Here is a 22416-nt window from a genome sequence, read left to right on the forward strand (position 1 = left end):
ATTTGATATTGAGAGAAAATAACCCTCAGAATATTCGGCTGAACTCTGGGTCTGTATTTCTCTGGCTATATGAACTTTGGCAAATTCTGGAGTTTCTTTTTTGTGCCTTATCTTAAAATGGGAATTCCCCTTCCTGAAGCGGCTGTGAAGCTTACACAAGTAAACAGAAAGAAGCACTCATAAAATCCAGCCCTAGGCATGGAATTAATACCTGTCAGCTGCCGTGTCCTAAGTTTTGTGAGGAAAGGGGCTTCTAGGTGGCATGATCACACACTCCTCACTCCCTAATAGTTAACTTGAGGAACATTGAGAAGGACTTCAAGGAACCTACCTGTGACACTGAGTTGGAAGGAAACCTTCCAAGTCCTGACTTTTCAATCAGACTCCTCAGGCTCTGCCTTGCCCACCTGCCGCACCACCAGGCTCCAGGTGCAGACCCTGGCCTCCACATACACTTCCAAGCTTCTTCCCTCTCTGAATCATGTAATCTCTGTCTGGGCTACCTTACAGCTTAGTGTGGCACCGGCCCCCACCTCAGCATGCACTTCCCCGCATGCCGGGTACTCCCCGGAAAACATCAGTGTGGGCTCTGAGGACAGGGAGGAACAAGCGGTCAGAGACAATCAAATTTCTAGAACTCAAAACTAGAATGCCTTGGCCCCAAGCTGGCCCTGTTCCTAGCTCTCTCAATGCAGAGAACTTCCCGTGCAGAAGATGCAGAAAGCAGGGGACAGGATAGGTCTTGGAATCCGAACGCTCCCAGTTCAATCCTGTTCAGGTTGATATATGCTACAACCCAGGTTTACTCATCACCTGTGATCCCATGATTACTCTAACAAAGGGAGGCATAATCTGAGGCTGGCACATCAAAGAACTGGCATTCTAAGGGAGAGTTTCTTATACCATATAACCCAAAACAGGCGATACTCTTGTCACAGGAACATTAATATGCTAATACAGTCTACAGCTTCTAGCAGGCCAACCACCATTGGGGTAATCAAATCGTGTAATCAAATCCTTGGCCTTGTAATCAGATGTTCTTTTTTTATTAACTTATTGTATTTGCTTCATATCACATTACTCTAGAATCCGTTCTATTACTCCAGATTTGATTTTCTTCTTTATAAAATAAATTCATTGGTAATTCCTTCAGTGAGATTTTGTGAATGATAAATTCTCTCCATTTACTCTGTGCTCTTCATTGCTGTTGATAAACCTACAGAAGAATAAATATCATCCCATTAATCTTTTTTCCCTTTGGAAACAGATGGAGAAACAGTGGAAACAGTGTCAGACTTTATTTTCCTGGGCTCCAAAATCACTGCAGATGGTGACTGCAGCCATGAAATTAAAAGACGCTTACTCCTTGGAAGGAAAGTTATGACCAACCTAGACAGCATATTAAAAAACAGAGACGTTACTATGCCAACAAAGGTCCATCTAGTCAAGGCTATGGTTTTTCCAGTAGTCATATATGGATGTGAGAGTTGGACTATAAATAAAGCTGAGTGCTGAAGAATTGATGCTTTTGAACTGTGCTGTTGGAGAAGACTCTTGAGAGTCCCTTGGACTTCAAGGAGATCCAACCAGTCCATCCTAAAGGAGATCAGTCCTGGGTGTTCATTGGAAGGACTGATGTTGAAGCTGAAATTCCAATACTTTGGCCACCTGATGAGAAGAACTGACTCAGAAAAGACCCTGATGCTGGGAAAGATCGAGGGCAGGAGGAGGAGGGGACGACAGAGGATGAGATGGTTGGATGGCATCACCGACTCGATGGACGTGAGTTTGAGTAAACCCCGGGAGTTGGTGAGGGACAGAGAGGCCTGGCGTGCTGCAGTCCATGGGGTCTCAAAGAATCGGACACGACTGAGCGACTGAACTGAACTGAAGATCTCCTCTTGGTTTTTGACCTTCTGCAGTTCACTATGATGTGTCTAGCTGTGACTGTTTTTACAATTTCCATTATTACTTACAAATCTTACAGTTTAGGATTCATGTCTTTTACCATTTCTAAAATGTCTTCAATTATTTATTTATTTCATCTTCCTCATTATTTCCAGTCTCTCCTAGAAGTCTTTTTAGACATACATGCGGCCTGCTTCTCGTCTCTATTCTGTTACTCTTATTTTTTACTTCTTTGTGATTCATTCTGAGTAACTTTCTCAGATCTATCTTCTAACTCAGTAATTTTATGTTCATCTATGTTTAATTTGCTGTTTATCCCTCTTCTAAATTGTTCATTATAAATTTTATGTTTCCTTTCCAAGAAATTTCATTTGTTCCTTTAAATCTGCCTGTTCTTTCCCCTAATATTACACTTTTTCTTACGTTTTCAAGTCCTCCATACATCTTTTTAATCATTTTAAATAGACTTATATTCTCTTTCAGACTGTTGTTCTAGCATCTGAAGTTCCTCGGTGGTCTAATCTTGCTTATGTTTGTAAGTTCCAACTCTCATTTATATTGGATCATACCTTTGATACTTAGATTTTTATTGTGAGAGCGTATTTATCAGGGATTCTTTTTTAAAGACTTTTATTTATTTATTTGGCCATGCCACGTGGCTTATGGGATCTTAATTCCCCAACCAGAGATTGAACTCAGGCCCTTGGAAGTGAAAGTGGGGAGTCCCAACCACTGGACCCCCAAGGAGTTCCCCAGGGATTCATTAAGTATGGCCTGATTCTGGAGGGTATCCCTCCTGAATGCTTTACATTTACTCCTGTCAGGTGTTCCAGGAGTATCCTTGGCCTAAAGCTTCATTTTTAGCCTAACTTCTTATTCTGGGGTCCCAAATATGATAAATTCACATTCCGATCCATTTATTTTCGCACCCAAGCCAAGGAAAATAGAAAATAGTACTTTTCCTTAAATACGTGGTTCTACAAGATTCTCAGATTCGTACAGCTGTCTCAGTTCCACTCCTCCAACTCTCTTGGACCTAAGTTCCTCTGTGTATTTGCAAGTCAGACCCAGATCCATGAAACCAAAACCCCACAACAACATCAGTGCACCAGCTCATCACTGACTGCATTAGTCTTTCATTCCATCTTCACTTCCAACCTAGAAATTTCCCTTTTTTTCCCCTGCCAGTTCAGATATTAACTTAACCTAACTTTGCTACATTTTGTCCACAAGGAAAGGCCACGTGAATATACAGGAAGAGAGCTCTCACAAGGAACTGATTATGATGGCACCTTGATATTGGACTTCCAACCTGCAGAACTGCAAGGAAAAATAAACTTTTGTTGTTGAAGCCATACAATCTGTAGTATTTTGCTATAAAAACCTGAGCTGACTAATACACTGGATAAATAAAATACACTATACCTCTCCTCTTGAATTCTTTAAAATGTTTGATAGTTAAAAGCCAAAGATCATCACACTGTCTGAATAAGTTTACAAGGTACACAGAGATGATGCATAAGACAATTAGTAACATAAAGAAGAGACGACAAAAGTACTTATATATAAGTTCTATAAGTCAACTGAAGTAGTAAAATTCTGGATTCTAAACAGATGGTGAAGAGTATGTTTATTGCAATCCCTAGGGTTAACTACTGTGTCGCAACAGACAAATTAAAATGGAATACTAAAAACATCATAAATAACCCCAAAAGATAGGAAAGGTAAAAAGAGAAAAAACAAAAATAAATATTAAGGCAGTAGACCAGAATTCAAACAATTACTGCATTAATAACAAGTCTAGTCTAAACACACCTATGATAAGAAAGAGATTGTCGGGATGTATAAAAATGATCCAATATTATGCTGTCTGCAAGAAACTCACATCAAATATGTACAGATAAAAGAATGAAACAATATATACAATGCAAACATTAATCAAGACAAATCTTGCATATCTACATTAATACCAAATAGAATAGACTTCTGAGCCAAAAAAAATTACCAGCAATAAAGAGGAGTATTACCTAAAGATAAACCAGTCAACGTACAAAGAAGACATAACAGTTCTAAATGAGTAAGCACCAAATAGCAGAGCTTCAAAATACATGAAACCAAGACGGACAGAAAGGAGAGCAAAGCCAGAGATGCCACCGTTAGAGCTGGAGACGTCGGCACTCTCCACACAATACCTGGCAGAACTTGCAGACAGATCACGGTTAGATGCTGAGCCAGTAACCAGCAGATCGGACACGTGTAAGACACTCCACCCAAGGGCAGACTAGGCATCCCTCTCAAGTATACACGGAACAGTCACCAACATCTACCGTACTGTGGTTTACTAAGAAAGCTCTCAACATTTCTAAAATCTAAAAAACATAAAGTATGTGCTAGTATAGACTGCTGCTAAGTCACTTCAGTCGTGTCTGACTCTGTGTGACCCCGTAGACGGCAGCCCACCAGGCTCTCCTGCCCCTGGGATTCTCCAGGCAAGAACAGTGGAGTGGGGTGCCATTGCCTTCTCCAAGTATAGACTAGAAATCAACAACAGAGAGTAAGAGTAAAATCTCTAAGCACTTGGAAATTAAACAACACACCTCTGAATAATACAGAAGTCGAAGAAGTTTCAAGCAAAATTAGTAAATATTTTAGACTGAACCATAGATGGCAGCCCACCAGGCTCCCCCGTCCCTGGGATTCTCCAGGCAAGAACACTGGAGTGGGTTGCCATTTCCTCCTCCAATGCATGAAAGTGAAAAGTGAAAGTGAAGTCGCTCAGTCATGTCCGACTCTTAGCGACCCCATGGACTGCATCCCACCAGGCTCCTCCGTCCATGGGATTCTCCAGGGAAGAGTACTTGAGTGAGGTGCCATTGCCTTCTCCATTTTATTATTTAGACCTCCAAAAGAGAAACCTTGGGCCAGGATGACTTCACTGGTTTACCCAGTGAAATAACTAAAAAAGAAATTAAAGAAGGAATAGAAACAACATAGATTCTACACAATCTCTTTCAGAAAACAGAAGCAAAGAGAATACTTTTCAACACATTTTGTGATTCCAGCATTATCCTGATACCAAAGCCAGACAAAGACAGTGTAAGAAAGTTACAAACCAAAATTCCTCATGCACGTAAATACGAAAGTACTCAACCAAATATTTTCAAACTGAATCCAGGAACATATAAAAAGAACAACACACCACAAACAACCAAATGGGCATAATCCATAAATGCAAGGCTGGTTTCAACATTTTAAAATCATCCCAAGACACGTTAGCAAAATGGCAAAATAATAACCATTTAAAAAAAAAAAACTCTCTTCCATGAAATCAATTAAGACATTTGCAAAAATTGTTGTGATCAACTTTCTCAAAGCTCTGGAAATTAACCAAAGGCTTCTTAGCAATCTGAGGAGCATACAGTCAAGAAAAACAGCCACATCTTGGTAAGAACAGCAAGGCGTGGCATTTTAAGTTGCCCAATCCTCATACCCTTCTCCCCAGTTCTGACGTAGCCCTGAAAACCAACAGTCCACTATCACAATGAAAACCAGTAACCTGGAAGCCACTGGGTAGGGTAAAGAATGAAATGAGGGCTCTTTCAAAGTTCCGTTCCCAGGGAATAGTCATTATTTAAGCTGACTAGTAGACTTCCCTGGTGGCTCAGATGGTAAAGCGTCTGTCTACAATGCAGGAAACCCGGGTTCAATCCCTGGGTTGGGAAGATCCCCTGGAGAAGGAAATGGCAATCCACTCCAGTACTCTTGCCTGGAAAATTCCATGGACAGAGGAGCCTGGTAGGCTATAGTCCACGGGGTCGCAAGGAGTCAGACACGACTGAGCAACTTCACTTCACTAAACTGACTAGTGGTTCCTTGCAAAACCCCACTCACAAGCCTGTCTTTATTTATTCATTATCCAAGTCTGAACAGAAGCTCACCAAGTAAAAACAGCTTTTCCCCAGGGGTATTTGTTAAGAAATAATCAGAGGCACTTACTGCACATGGCTGTCTGGGTTTGTGGATACCAACTGGCAGACCACAGGCTAACCGATGGGCTTAAAAGGAAAAGCTGGATTATGAGATGTTAGTAGATGGCTCTGGAAAGCTCTGACCTCTTCCTGGGCATCTAGAAGGCCATACATCCATGATACTCAGGAGACACCTGAGAAGGTCCTAAACTCACACATCTGCCTCATGAAAGCCCGAAGTAAAGGCAAAGGTGGATATGGCTTTGAGTTATATGCATTTAACAATGCCCACGCAAAGTCCCCTGGCAAAAACTGGGAGACTTACAGGTTACAGACATCGAAGGAAATCACTATGAAATCATTAGCCGACCAATAAGCTAACTGAAGAGAGACTTCAGTATCTTATACACACACACACACACACACACACACACACACACACACAGACTTTGCAGAATTCATTCAGGAAAGTCACTGAACGTCCAAACAACAGCAGCAAAAGCAAACAGCAACACCAAGAAACACCAGGGAGGATGGGAGAATCTGAACTCCAGAGTTTCCACAGATTATCATGTAATATTCCAGTTATCAACCAAGAATTACATGCCATGCTAAGAAATAAGAAAGCATGGCCCACACACAGGCAAAGAAACAGTCAACAGAATCTGTGCTTGAGGAAATCCAGATATTGGACTTATTAGAAAAAGTCTGTACATCAGCTATTTTAAGAATGCTTTTAAAAAATTAAAGGAAACAATTTACAATGAAATAAAGGAATACATGAGGACAATGTCCCAGCAAATAAATAATGTCCATTAAAAGATATATTTTAAAATAGAAATCCTAAATTTAAAAAGTATAATAATTGAAATGAAAAGTTCACTAATGAGGTATTCAACAGCCAATTTAAGCAGGCAAAAGAAAGAATCGTTCAAGTTAAAGACAGGTCTCTTGAAATTGGCCAGTCTGAGGATCAGAAAGAAAAAACAATGAAGAAAACGGACAGAGCCTCAGACAGCTGTGGGACAACACAGGTTGTACCAATACATGTGTAATGGGAGTCCACAGGAGGGGAGAGAAAGGGGCAAAGAGGTCATTTGAAGAACTGGTCAAAAATTTCCAAAACTGATAAAAGACATGAATCTATACACCTAAGAAGCTCAACAAACTCCATGAAGATAAACTAAAAGAGATTCACATCGAAACAAAGTATGTCAAATTGCCAAAGGTCAGAAAAGAGAGACTCTTGAAAACAGCAAGAAGTGACCTGTCACACACAAGAGCTCCTCAATAAGACACATAGCTGATTTCTCCTCGGAAACCACAGAGGCTAGAAGGCTGTGGGATGATGTGTTTAAACTGTTAAAAAACCATCAACCAATGGTTTTAGATTTGCCAAAGCTGTCCTTCAAAAGTGAAAGAGAACTTAATACAGTCCCAGATAAACAAAACCTAAGGCTCTCTTTGCCGGCCCACATCCTACAAAAAATTCTAAAGTAATCTTTCAGCTCAAAAGGAAGATACAAGACAGTAACTTGAAATCATATGAAAATCAAAGAACGACAGTAAACATAGCTACACAAGTAACTATAAAAGCCAGCAGCATTTTTATTCTGTAATTCATCTTGTTGCTTATATGACTTTAAAAAAGGTATAAACAAAAATTATAAAACTACAAAGTTCATGGATACACTACGTATAAAGACATAAGTTGTGACAATAAGAACATTCAGCTTGGGGCACAAGCGGTGAATATGCAGAGTTTTTATTGAAACTAAAATCATATCATTTCAAACTTGATTATTATAAAGCTGTATGCTAATGAAAAATCCCCAGGGTAATCACTTAAGAAAAAATGAATGTATATATACATAAAGAAATGAAAAAGGAACAAAATGGCACACAAGAAAAAAATCAATTAATCATTAATAACAGTAATGCAGAAAGCAACAGCAAAAAGATATGACAGACAAGAAACAGAGAACAAAATAGCAAAAGTAAGCCCTTCTTTTTAAGAATTAACAACACAAAATTAATTTAAGTGCTGTCTATGAGAGATTCACTTTAGGTCCAGACATACAAACAAATAGGTTGAAAGTGAAAAGATACTCCATGCAAACAGCAGTCAATAGAGACCTGAGGTGGCTATACTTGTCAAAAAAAAAAAGAAAATACATTACAAGACATTATAATATATATAATTTTAGACTGGGCTTCCCTGGTAGCTCCGAAGGTACAGAATCCGCCTGCAAAGAGGGAGACCTGTGTTCAGTCTCTGGGGTGGGATGATCCCCGGTATTCTTGCCTGGAGAATCCCGTGGACAGAGGAGCCTGGCGGGCTACAGTGCATGGGGTCACAAAGAGTTTGACAAGACTGAGCAACTAATCACAGCACAGCACATAGATGAATGATGATACATGTTGATTAAAAGAGTCTTAATTAAGAAGTAACACAGCTATAAACATAAGCACAACTAACCGCGGCACAGCAGGAGAGCTCCAAAACATATGAAGTGGAAACTAGAGGATTAAAGACATAAACAGTTCTCCAAGAACAGCTGAAGACTTCAGTAACCTACTCTGAATAATGGACAGAACAACAGGTCGATCAAGAAATACGACATGAATAACACAACCCAAGAAACTAGACCTAACTGAATTACAGCAGACACGCCACCCAACGACAATGAAAGACACATTCTGCTCAAGTGTATATGGAACACTCTCTAATATATGTTAAGCCATGAAACAAGTCTCAATAAATCTTAAAAGACTGGAAGCGTAGCAAGTCTTTCTGACTATGATGGAATGAAACTAAAAATCAGTAATTGAAGGAAAACTAGAAAATTCACAGTCACACGTCAAAGTTAAACAATACGCTCAAGAGAGAATTACAAGGAAAATTAGAAAATATTTGGCGATCAATGAAAATGAAAGCACAGCATACGAGATGCAGTGAAAGCAGGGTTCAGAGTTTCCTGCCATCCAGAGCTATAAATTATAGGCCTATGTTAAAAAAAAAAAACTACAAATCAATAACCTAACTTCATGCCTTAAGAAACAAGAAAAAGAAGACTGCATTAAACCCAAGCTCAGAAGAATGAAAAAAATAAAGATTAGAGCACAAATAAACGAAATAGAGAATACAAAAGCGACCGAAAGAACTGAGGAAACCAAAAGGTGGTTTTCGGAAAAGATCAACAAAACTGACAAAACATTAGCTAGGCTGATCAAGAAAAACACAGAAGACTGAAATTATTAAAATCAGGGGAAAAACAGGGGACATCAATCGAGACTTTGTAAAAATTAGAAGGATTATAACAGAATACTACAAACTACTGCATACCAACTAGATAACCTCGATGAAATGGGGAAATTCCCAGAAACACATAAACTATCAAAACCAACACAAGAATAAATAGAAAAACTCTGAATGGACCTATAACAAGCAAAGAGATTTAATCAGGATTCGAAAGCAAAATGAGAGGCATCCAGACTGGAAACGAAGTAAAACTATCTGCAGGGGACATGATTTGCACATGGAAAATCCTACGGCATTCGCAAAAGAACTAACAGTAAATATTCAGAAAGGCTGCAGGACAGCAGACCAACTGCTATTGCTCAAGCACGTACTGGATCAACTCTACTTCTTGATCAAGTCTATTTCTATGTATTAGGAATGAGTAATTCAAAAGGAAATTAAGAAAATAATTCCATTCACAGTAACATAAAAAAGAATAAAATATTTAGCAACAAACTTAACACAATAAGCACAATTCCTGCACACTAAAAACTGTACCATAATCGAAAGGAAGTTTAAACACCAAAATAAATAGAAAGTCATTTCATATTGTAGACTAGGAGACTAATGCTGTTAAGATGTCAATATTCCCCAAAATGATCTATACATCGGATGCAATCCCAATCAAAATACCACCTGCTGTTTTTGCAAAATTTAAAAAAGATGATCCTAAAATTTATGTGCAAATGCAAGAGACCTCAAATAGCCAAATCAATGTTGTCTGGGGAAAAAAAAAGTTTAAAGGATTCACATGTCCCAATTTCAAAACTCACCACAAAGTTCCAATGATCTGGACTGTAGTAGACATATACATCAACAGAGTAACATTAAGAGTCCAGAAAAAACAAGATGTGTCAAGGAGGAGGAGCGCAAGGGTGGGAGGATAAACTCTGCTGCCAAAGCATAAACAAAGGCAAGAGAGATGGGACTCAGCAGGTGTACAGCTTCAGCATGCTTAAAAATACGAGCAGCAGGAAGGGCGTGTCCAAAAAACGTGGTCTCCAGGTGAGGCCCATTGTACATTAAGGAAGTTGCCTGCCTCAGAATTCTCCTGAGCAAAGCCCCGGGGCTGGGCACTGTGGCTGGCCTACTTCTGGTAAAGCTGCTCCAAGTGTTTAAAATCTTGGGGGCAGAGAGTCAAAGAGGTGAGTCTTCGGTCAGCAATGCTAGAGCCAGCGGCACTGACTGGGACCACGGTCTGTGCTTAGCTGCTCAGCTGTGTTTGACTCTTTGTGAGCCCACGGACTGCAGCCCGCCAGGCTCCTCTGTCCATGACATTCTCCAGGCAAAAATACTGGAGTCGGCTGCCATGCCCTCCTCCAGGGGGTCTTCCCAACCCAGGGATCGAACCCACGTCTCCTGCATTGCAGGTAGATTCTTCACCAACTGAGCCACCAGGGAAGATTCTTCAGGGGAAGCCCTGTTCCTGACGCTCCAGACAACCACCTGGCCCTGGTCCTGGTCCTGCGCTACGGAGTGCAGACGTGAGAGGTGCTGCTCTCCTAGTGAGCCACACCCTGGCCCTGCTGCTGCTGCTTGCACCGCCTACACCCCAGGCTGTCACCCCGCTGCTCCAGACCTCCAACATGCCTGCTGTGGAGGTGAGAGGGCTGCTCCAGGCAGCCACGAAGTACCACACGGGCACAGCTCTCAGCCATCATAGTCTTTCTGCTCTGTAGGGATTCCCTGGCCCCAATCTTCACCTCCATTCAGGAAACTGGAAACCCCTTCGTGTCTGGAACCTTTGTAGTCTCTTCTCTCTGTAACGGCCTCATCGCTGTTCAGCTATTCTTCTACTGGAACGCAAAGACTCCCCACAAGAAGAAAAAGCAGCGGAGTTGAGCTGGCTCCCGGAGTACACTCCATGTTTCCATTCATCCACCCAACCCTGGGGCCCTTCTCATCTGAATCACTCTGCCAGTGTGACTTTTAAACATGCCTTGTTCCTGTGCAACTGCAACTTTAGTGGAAATACTTGGTTGACTTCCATCCTTAGAAAGGATAGGGGTAGAGATTTTCAGACTGACATTTTGACATTGTGTACATTATTACAAAATTCAGGAGAAGAAAGTAAGGAAAACCACTAGGCCATTCAGGTATGACCTAAATCAAATCCCTTATGATTATACAGTGGAGGTGACAGATTCAAGGGATTAAATCTCGTAGACAGAGTGCCTGAAGAACTGTGGACAGAAGTTCTTAACACTGTAGAGGAGGCAGTGACCAAAACCATCCCCAAGAAAAAGAAATGCTAGAAGGCAAAGTGGTTGTTTAAGCTATTAGAAAAGAAGAGACGTGAAAGGCAAGGTAGAAAGGAAAAGATACATCCATTGATTGCAGAGTTCGAGAGAAAAGCAAGGAGAGATAAGGACTTCTCAAACAAACAATGCAAAGAAACAGAGGAAACCAACAGAATGTAAAAAATTAGAGATCTCTTCTTGAAAACTGGAGATATCAAGGGAACATTCCATGCAAGGATGGGCATGATAAAGAACAAAAATGGTAAGGACTTAACAGAAGCAGACGAGATTAACAAGACGTGGCAGTAACACAAGAAGAACTATATTAAAAAGGTCTTAATGACCTGGGTAACCGATGATGTGATCACTCGCCTAGAGTCAGACATCCTGGAATGTGAAGTCAAGGGGGCTTTACGAAGCATCACTATAACCAAAGCTAATGAAGGTGATGGAATTCCAGCTGAACTATTTGAAATCCTAAAAGATGATGCTGTGAAAGTGCTGCACTCAATATGTCAGCAAATTGGAAAACTAATCAGTAGGCACAGGACTGGAAAAGGTCAGTTTTCAGTCCAATCCCTAAGAAAGGCAATGCCAAAGAATGCTCAAACTACCACACAACTGCAGTCATTTCACATGCTAGAAAGGTTATACTCAAAATCCTCCAAGCTAGGCTTTAGCAGTATGTGAACAGGACTTCCAGATGTACACACTGGATATAGAAAAGACAGAGGAACCAGAGATCAAACTGCCAAAATTCATTGGCTCAGAGAAACCAAGGGGATTTCAGAAAAAAATCTACTTCTGCTTCATTGTGCTGAAACCTTTGACTGTGTAGATCACAACAACTGGAAAATTCTTAAAGAGATGGGAATACCAGACCACCTGACCTGCCTCCTGAGAAACCTGTATTCAGGTCAAGAAGCAACAGTTAGAACTGGACATGGAAAAATGGACTGGTTCAAAATTGGGAAAGGAGTATGTCAAGGCTGTATACTGTCACCCTGTTTATTTAACTTCTATGCAGAGTACATAGGGGAAATGCCAGGCTGGATGAATCACAAGCTGGAATAGAGATTGCTGAGAGAAACATCAACAACCTCAGATATGCAGATGATACCACAGTAAGTGAAGAGGAACTAAAGAGCCTCTTGATGAAAGTAAAAGAGGAGAGTGAAAAAGCTGACTTAAAACCCAATGTTAATAAACCCATGCACCTATGGGTACCTTATTTTTGACAAAGGAGGCAAGAATATACAGCGGGGCAAAGACAGCCTCTTCTCTAAAGGGTGATGGGAAAACTGGACAGCTAGATGTAAAAGAATGAAATTAGAACACTTCCTAACACCATACATAAAGATAAACTCAAAATGGATTAAAGACCTAAATGTAAGACCAGAAATTATAAAACTCTTGGAGGAAAACACAGGCAGAATATTATATGACATAAATCAAAGAAAGATCCTCTATGACCCACCTCCTAGAGTAATGGAAATGAAAATAAAAGTAAACAAGTGGGACCTGATTAAACTTAACAGCTTTTGCACAGCAAAGGAAACTATAAGCAAGGTGAAAAGACAATCCTCAGAATGGGAAAAAATAGCAAATGAAACAACCGACAAAGGATTAATTTCCAAAATATACAAGCAACTCATACAACTCAATGCCAGAAAAACAAACAACCCAATCAAAAAGTGGGAAAAAGACCTAAACAGACGTTCCTCCAAAGAAGACATACAGATGGCCAACAAACACATGAAAAGATGCTCAACATCGCTCATTATTAGAGAAATGCTAGTCAAAACCACAATGAGATATCACCTCACACCAGTCAGAATGGTCATCATCAAAAACTCTACAAACAATAAATGCTGGCGAGGGTGTGGAGAAAAGGGAGCCCTCTTGCACTGTTGGTGGGAATGTAAATTGATACCATGGAAAATGGTATGGAGATCCCTTAAAAAACTAGGAATAAAACCACCATATGACCCAGTCATCCCACTCCTAGGCATATACCATGAGGAAATCAAAATTGAAAGAGACACATGTATCCCATTGTTCATTGCAGCACTGTTTACAATAGTAGAACATGGAAGCAACCTAGATGTCCATCAACAGATGAATGGATAAAGAAGTTGTGGTACATATACACAATGGAATATTCAGTTCAGTTCAGTCGCTCAGTCGTGTCTGACTCTCTGCGACCCCATGAATTGCAGCACGCTAGGTCTCCCTGTCCATCACCAACTCCCGGAGTTCACCCAAACTCACGTCCATCGAGTCGGTGATGCCATCCAGCCATCTCATCCTCTGTCGTGCCCTTCTCCTCCTGCCCCCAATCCCTCCCAGCATCAGGGTCTTTTCCAATGAGTCAACTCTTTGCATGAGGTGGCCAAAGTACTGGAGTTTCAGCTTTAGCATCATTCCTTCCAAAGAACACCCAGGACTGATCTCCTTTAGAATGGACTGGTTGGATCTCTTTGCAGTCCATGGGACTCTCAAGAGGAATATTACTCAGCCATAAAAAGGAACATATTTGACTCAGTTCTAATGAGGTGGGTGAACCTAGAACCTATTATACAGAGTGAAGTAAGTCAGAAAGAGAAAGATAAATATCATATTCTAACACATATATACGGAACCTAGAAAAATGGTACTGAAGAACTTATTTACAGGACAGACATAGAAAATAGATAGATGGACACGGGGAGAGAATGAGGAAAGGGTGAGATGTATGGAAAGAGTAACATGGAAACTTACATTACCATATGTAAAATAGATAGCCAATGGGAATTTGCTATATGGCTCAGGAAACTCAAACAGGGGCTCTGTATCAACCTAGAGGGGTGGGATGGGGAGGGAGATGGGAGGGAGGTTCAAGAGGGAGGGGACACATGTATACCTATGGCTGATTCATGTTGAGGTTTGATAGAAAACAACAAAATTCTGTAAAGCAATTTTCCTTCAATTAAAAAAAAAAAAAAGAAAAAAAACAACATCAAAAACAAATAAGATCATGGCATCCAGTCCCATCACTTCATGGCAAATAGAAGCAGAAGAAGTAGAAACAGTGACAGATTTTATTTTCTTGGGCTCCAAAATCATTGCAGATGTTGACTGCAGCCATGAAATTAAAAGATACTTGCTCTTTGGAAGGAAAGCTATGACAAACCTCAGTTCAGTTTGGTCGCTCAGCCATGTCTAACTCTTTGCAACCCTATGGACTGCAGCACTCCAGGCTTCCCTGTTCATCACTAACTCCCGGAGACTGCTCAAACTCATGTCCAGTGAGTTAGTGATGCCATCCAACCATCTGTCATCCCCTGTCATCTCATCCTCTGTCATCCCCTTCTCCTCCTGCCTTCAATCTTTCCCAGCATCAGGGTCTTTTCAAATGAGTCAGTTCTTTACATCAGGTGGCCAAAGTATTGGAGTTTCAGCATCAGTCCTTCTAATGAATATTCAGGACTGATTTTCTTTAGATTTGACTGGTTGGATCTCCTTGAAGTCCAAGGGACTCTCAAGAGTCTTCTCCAATACCACAGTTCAAAAGCATCAATTCTTTGGCACTCAGCTTTCTTTATAGTCCAACTCTCACATCCATACATGACTATTGGATAAACCATAGCTTTACTAGACGGACCTTTGTTGGCAAAGTAATGTCTCTGCTTTTTAATATGCTATCTAGGTTGGTCATTGCTTTTCTTCAAGGAGCAAGTGTCTTTTAATTTCATGGCCCCAGTCAATATCTGCAGTGATTTTGGAGCTCAAGAAAATAAAATCTGTCACTGTTTCAATGGCATCACCGACTCAATGGACATGAGCTTGAGCAAGTTTCGGGAGATGGTGAAGGACAAGAAAGCCTGGCGTGCTGCAGTCTATGGGGGTCACAAAGAGTCAGACACAACTGAGCTGCTGAACAACAAATCCAAACTGCACAGATGCCATTGCTAAGGAGGGCTTAGATGGGCAACATTAACTTTTTCAAGGAGTCGATTTAAAGAAGTCTTATGCAATGACCACCAACTTGGGATAAAACTCCGGAGGCCTACAGGGCTCTTGCTTCCTCTGCACAGCCACAAAGACCCCCATGGCCCATGCAAAAGGGCATCACAGCTTATCACTCAAGTGGACAAATGTGACAAAGCCATGCAAGCCTGTGGACACACAGCTTTTGTCTCACATTTAGCGTAGGGCATCCCAGAGGAATAATTTGGGGACAGACAGAACAGACGGAGCATTAGTGCAGACTGGGTGCCGCGTGCACCCCTTGACAAGCGCCATCTCAACCTAATTCCCTGGACAGCCCTCAAACTGGGTGGGCCTCATTCTGCCCAGGTGAAAAACTGATACCACACAAGGTACTGATGTGGCTTCCCTGGGGCCCCACTGCAGGCAAGAGCATCAGGACCCAGGCACAGGAGCACACACCATTCAACAGGATCAGGGGCCAAGTACATGCCCAGACGTTCCCGCATCACTGTCCAGAACTTTCTGGAGGCCCTGATGCACATTTGGTGGAGTGCCACCCTGCCTGACATGCTTGGGTTCGCCTCCAGTACCAGACCCGGGGCCCTGATGCCTGGGCCTCTGGCCCACCACGAAAGCTCCACCCTCCTCCCTTGACCTACCGCACTCCCAGAATCTCAGTCCAGCAGTGCGGGAGGGAGCCAGCCCTCAGCACTCCTCGAGGGTGCCCTCAGGACAGCTCCAGGAGTTCTATTACTGCCCCTCACCGCAGATACTTTGGCCACCTGATGCGAAGAACTGACTCACTGGAAGAGACCCTGACGCTGGCAAAGATTGAATGCAGGAGAAGAGGATGGCAGAGGATGAGATGGTTGGATGGCATCACCAACTCGATAGACACGAGTTTGAGCAAGCTTCAGGAGTTGGTGATGGACAGGGAAGCCTGGCGTGCTGCAGTCCATGGGGTCGCAAAGAGTCGGACACGACTGAGTGACTGAACCGACTGAAAAGATGAGAAAAAGGGGGCGGGAGGCAACTGTGGGAGGTCCTAGAATGGCCAGAACAAATGACCACAGACAGGGGGCTTAAGACAACAGGAATGTGTTCTCTTCAGTTCTGGACACCAGAAGTCTGAGATCAAGGTGTGGGCAGGCCGAGCTCCCTCCTGAGGCAACGTGGGCAGATGGCCCCAGGTGCTTCCAACTTCTGGTGCTGTCCCTGGGTTTGTGACTGCATCACCCCAACCTCCGCCTTCACTATCACTGGCCATTTCTCCCTGTCTCTGTATCGCACACATTCCTCTTCTTTCTCTCAAAGGACACCTGTCACTGGATTCAAGGCCCATCCTAATCCATGGTTATCTCACCTTGTGATGCCTTCTTTGATGTCATCTGCATAGACCCCATTTCCAGATAAGCCCCCATTCTGAGTTTCTAGGATGACATGAACTTCACGGGGATATACACTGACAACTTGCCTAAGGTCACTTGGCTCCTAAGAAGCCAGGGTGAGGTCTGACCCTGTCCACACCCTGACCCCTCCACAGCCTGCCTCGAAGTCAGTGTCTAAAATCAAGGCACAGTCACCCTGGTGTGGGCATGGGCCAGTCCTGCAAGACAGGTCCCTCAGCAGAGTCGGGCCAGCCACACCACCCTCAGAGTCACACTGCTGAACCTGGAAGGTTAGGGACTCACTTTCCCAGGCTCCTGAGCTAGGCATGGCTATCGGATCCAGGCAACACTGGAAGGCATAGAGAAACTCTGCTGTGGATTCCTCAGAGAGTATCTGTTCTCTGAGGAGAGGAATGAGCAGGTGACACCCTGTGCTAGGCTGGACTGTTCCAAGATCCCTGCCCCTCAGTGTGCATGTCCCCTCTAAGCTATTCCACCAAACACCACTCCAGGTGCTGCTGTGAAGGAGCTCTGCAGAAGGAAGTTAGGTCCAAGATCATTTGACTATGAGTTCACTCACTCTCAAGGAGATCCTCCTGGTTGGAACTGGCCTAATCAGGTGAGACCTTACAAGGGAGGGGGCTCTTCCTGGCCAAAGAGATTTTAAGCATAAGAGTGAGTGGACATGAGATGCCATGTGGGAAAGGACCTAAAAACAGCCCCTAGGGGCCAGCCAGCCAGAAAACAGCCCAGAATCACAAGGAAATGAATTCTGCTAGCAACCTGGATGAGCTTGGAAAAGACCACATGGATTCCAGCTCTTGAGACCCTGAAAAGAGAATCCCAATCTATAGAATTCTGATTTATAGGACTATGATCTAACATACAGGCATGAATTTAAGCTGCTGAGTTTGTGATAATTTACAACATAGTAGTGAAAAGTAAAAAAAAAAAAAAAAAAAAAACACACACATACAATCCTCACATGTTCTTCCCATCTTGAACGTGATGGCTGGAGCTGTGGAAGCCATCTTGTGAGCATGAGGTAATAAGCATTAGAAAGATCTTTATCCCATGCTCAAGAAAGATCTAGACAGATAGAGCCATGTTCCTGTACTAGATTGTAAGAAACTGTCCCGAATGAGTCGGGGACCCCTCATTAACAGCAAAGTTAATTCTTTTCCAATTCTTTTCCAATCCCTCGGAACTAGGTTGACCTTATGTCTGGCTTTGTGCAACAGAACATGCAGAATGTGACACTCTGGGTCTGGTGAAAACCACCCTTAACAAACCTTGCAGCATCTCCTATTCCCTGGCGGGAACCCCGCCACTATATGAAGGAGCTCAGGCCACCCACATGGAGAAAGAGGCCTTCAGAATGAGATGTGACAAGGAGAGCATGGCCTCAGGAGAGAGAGAAAAGCATGGTCCCAGACAGACATTACTAGAAGAGAGAGGCCCCATGCCAGCCAGCCCCCCTGGGACATCAGACACACAGATGAAGCCAGACTGGATCCTCCTGTCCTGGCCAACACCATGTGGAGCAGAGATGAGCCTCTCATACTGACACTGCTTGAATTCCTGCCCATGGATTGTTCCACTGGGCCACTAAATTCTAGGGCTACCTGTATAACTGACTGACACAGACCTGCTGAGTCTGCCGGGCACTGCCATCACCCACACTGAAATGGTTCCTCCAGGCCTGTTGCTATTCAATGGCTAGATGTCTGCTTCATCAACTGACTTGGGACGCCCAGGTGGAAGGAGACCTTCTGGCCCTGGTCTCACAGCTGTACTCCTCAGCATCTCTCTTCCCTACCTGCTGCACTACCAGACTCTAGGGGCAGCCTTTGGCCTCCAGGCACACTTTTGAGCTTGTGCTCAGCTTCTTCCCATCCTTGTACCACATCATCTCCATCTGGCCCTGGCCACCTCACAGCTCAGCATGGCACTGGCCCCCACCTCAGCCTGTACCTCCGAGTGCTGGCTGCTCCCTGGAAACACCACTGAGGACTCCAGGGACAGGGAGGGATACACAGTCAGAGATTCTGCCCAGGAGAGGTCTTCCAAGTCCTGGAGTCATGACAGAGCTGTGCTCTAGACCCTGGCAGTCTCAGATCCACCATGAAAATCCTTTGTGATTAGTGGCTGCATATGGACCCTCGATGGGCACAGGTGGTCCAGGTACTCCAAGCCCTCCTAGGTGTGATGGGAAGCAGTCTCAGTGCCCTTGATGGGCAGATGGTCCTAGGGCCTGTGTTCAGAGGTAAGGACACATCAGGGACAAGGCAGAGACCCTCCTGAAAGCCAGGATGGGGCAGAGCTGACTTAGAGAATCTGCCAAGAGATCTCAACGGCTTCGAGAAAAAGCCAGGGGCTCAGACTTACCAAGGTCCAAATCTAACCTTCCAAGGACACTTCCAACACTTTCCAGGTCTGCTCTGCCTCATTTCCTCATCTTTACAAAGAAGACATGGGTTTTTCATTTTCTCCTTATTTTTTATATTATAAACCTGTGTTCTTCCAATATATATATATATATATACACACACACACACATACATACATACATATGTTTTGTGGGCAGTTTCTTTACCCAAATCCAGGAGTAACTACCCCTACTCCCAAGCATTCTCAGAAGAAATGAAGTGAGAGAGCTTGGCCTTGCAAGTGCAACATGGGAGCAGCCAGAACTGCTCCCTACAAACCAAGCCTAGGAGGCAGTGCACTCACCACAGACACATGATCAGGAGTCCAGAGTCCTCACCCGCTCAGCACCAACGGGTGCCCTCACCCTGCACAGTGCCTGAGGTGGCCACCAAGCAGTGCCGTGTGTCTACATCCTCCCGGGAGAAGTGCTGGCAGGAGCAACCGAGCTCCACGCCATCCTTGTACCCGGGAACGTGCACACGGGCGTCTGCGGTCTCGAGTTCCAAGTGGGCTGGCCTCCCCGCCACGGCACCCACAGCCGTGTCCTTGTGCAAGGAGGGTGTGAGGCCTACAAAGGCACACAGGCAGCTCAGGGAGCTGAAAGAGCCCTCAGCACACACGTGCCCACGCAGCTAGTAAACGAAGGTGCTCCTGCTTCAGAATTACAGCAGACATCAGCCCTAGCCCAGACCTGGAGACGAGCAGCCCCGCGGCTGACTTTCGACCACCAAGTGCTGCCCTCCCCTGCTGAGCAGAGGTCCTGTCCCCACCCTCCCACCAGGGTGGGCCGGGCTCCTGGTTCCCCACCCTACCCTCAGGGGTGACCTGAAGGCCTAGCCTACTCAGGAGGTCAGCAGAGCTGCCCAGACCTCTGCCCTCTGCACGTGCTCACCCAACACCATCCCATCCCCCGCTGTCGCCACGGGGTGAGCCGAGCACCCCCCAACACACCTCTGACCTCCCACAGGGTAACCTGAGCCCATCTGACCCCGCTCCCCACAGGCTTGGCAGAGCTGCTCCCCCACCCCTCCCCACGGGGACCGAAGACAGCGGCTCCTGCCACTCAGGGCTTATCCAGAGTTGAGGGGGGAGAGGGACACACACACACTCGTGTCACCTTGCACCAGCAGCTGGTAGGCGATGCGGCTCCCACGGCTGACGCACTCATACAGGCCCGCGTCTTCTCGCTTCACGTCCCGCACGAGCAGTGCCCGCTGCCCAGCTGAAGCCTGCACCTCATACTTGGGGCCGGGAGACAGCGTGTGTCCGTCCTTGAGCCACGTCACGGCTGCCGCCTGGTCCGACAGCTCGGCCAGGAGCTGGGCCTCCTCGTGCAGCCGGGCCAGCACCTCCCGAGCGGCCGCTGCTGGTGCCGGACGCTTGGCCGTCAGCTCCAGGGGCGCTGGAAGTCACATACAGGTGACAAAGGAGGGGTAAGTGAAGAGGGCGGCGAGAGGAGGAGAGTGATCAGAGGAGGAGGGTGGGGAAGTGGGATGAAGGTGTGGACAACAGGGTGTGGATGTGAGGAAGGGGTTGGAGGTTACAAAGAGACAGCGGACAGAGAAGGAAGAGCCGGATATCATGCAACAGACTCCGAGAGGCAAGAAAAGAAGACACAGGACAAGAAGTGGAGGAGGAGAAGGAATCAGCAAGAAGGGAGGAGGGGAGAGGGGAGGCAAGTGGCGGGGCACAGACACAGAACCGAAGCTCGGACTCTTTAGACCTTCCTCCACTCACACCCTTGCACGGCCTTGCACACCCCACCACCTGGCCCCACGTTATCCAGCTGCTCTGAGAGCCACAACAGACTTCCCAGGATCCCTGCGACTGCAGGGACTCCGTCCCACCCCTATCCCTCAGGAAACGTGGCCTGAAGAAGCCCTGGGGTCACAAGACAGGGTCCCTACCTCGGACCTCCATGCGGATGCTGCTCTCGATGCCATTGGCCACGAACTTGAGCTCCGCCCCGTGCAGGCTGACAGGCACCGAGCGGATGGTGAGAGTGTGGCGGGTGCCATCCCGCTGTATCACATACACGCTGCTGGCCTTCAGGACCCGCCCGTCCAGGAACCACTCCCCTGATGAGGCCGTAGTGAGGTCCACAGAGAAGGTCACCTCGCCGCCTTCCACTGCCTCCACTGCCTTCAGAGGTGTTTTCACAGCCAGCTGGGGAGCTGTGGTGTGAGAGCTTCAGGAAGTAGTTGGGCCCCTCCCCTCCTCTCCTCCAATGCCTAGCCCCAAATAACCCCTCCTCTAGGAAGTCCACTGGGCAAGCACGTGGAGACCCTGAGTGAAAACCAGACCCAGGGTGGAGTGAGAACAAGTTGGAGCTACGCAAGATCCCCTTCAGCTCCCACAGACCCAGTAAGTAGCCCAGTGCCCTGGGGTTGGTGGGCACAGACAGTTCCTGGGGGCTTGAGTCCTGTGTTGGGGTCACCTGGCCTTCCCACCAAAGAGTCTTCAAGAGCATCAGGATCCTGGGCACCCCCCTACCACAAAGAGGATGCAGGAGCCATGCTGGCCTCTCCAGCACTGGGCTACACTCTAGGTCTGGGCGATTCAGAAGCAGATGGTCCCACAGACTGCTGTCAGGGTGCCGTGGAGACGAGAGCCTTCGGCACTTACCCAGGTGTACAGTTCCTGGGAACTCGAGGTAGGGGCTCTGGCCAAAGCTGTTCACAGCTGACACCCTGAACTGGAACTCTCCCTCCTCGGCCACGCCAGCCACAGTCAGCTCCGGCGTTGTCACCCACTCATCTTCATGGCAACGGCTCCAGGTATAGGCGCCCAGCCTCTTCTTCTCCACCAGGTAGCCCTCAATGGCAGCAGGGCGGTCCCCAGCAGGTGGCGGGGACCAGCCAAGAGTTACGGAGCTCTCTGTCTGGGCCTTCACCACGGGGGCTTCAGGAGCATGCAGGGGCGGCCTCCTGGGGGCTGAGCAGAGCATGGGCCCACGTCACCAACTGGAAACCCCCTCCCCAAGCCTGGGTCCAATATCACAGGAGGGAGAAGTTCTTGTGACAGAATTCCCAGCCCTCCGTGGGGGGGTACTGCCCTGGTGGTCTGGAATGGCCACAGCCCAAGGGGGCTGCCAGCCCAAGAGTGTGCTGTGGGCCAGCACCCCGGTCTCAGCTCTGTGGCCGTTTCTCTGTCTGCAGTGGAAAGAGCACCCGGGCCTCAGAGGCCACACTTGGCCCAGGGCCACCATG

General features: G+C 45.5%; 1 protein-coding gene across 41 annotated transcripts in view; it reads right to left on the reverse strand.

Moving 5' to 3' along the window:
• The window catches only part of OBSCN (obscurin, cytoskeletal calmodulin and titin-interacting RhoGEF), a 239778-nt gene that overhangs the window by 210621 nt on the left and 6741 nt on the right, over positions 1–22416 (reverse strand). For all 41 annotated transcript variants that reach the window (XM_086407940.1, XM_086407931.1, XM_086407941.1 and 38 more), the window contains exons 5-7: positions 21833–22141; positions 21115–21381; positions 20325–20609 (exon numbers count right to left, since the gene is read on the reverse strand). In XM_086407940.1, the coding sequence (XP_086264066.1) occupies positions 20325–20609; positions 21115–21381; positions 21833–22141 (861 nt within the window). The remainder of the gene's footprint in view (positions 1–20324; positions 20610–21114; positions 21382–21832; positions 22142–22416) is intronic.

Source organism: Bos grunniens, chromosome 7, assembly GCF_055505025.1.
Source record: "Bos grunniens cultivar Pamir isolate PY7600 chromosome 7, Bosgru_T2T1.0, whole genome shotgun sequence".
In the NCBI taxonomy this organism is placed as follows: domain Eukaryota; kingdom Metazoa; phylum Chordata; class Mammalia; order Artiodactyla; family Bovidae; genus Bos; species Bos grunniens.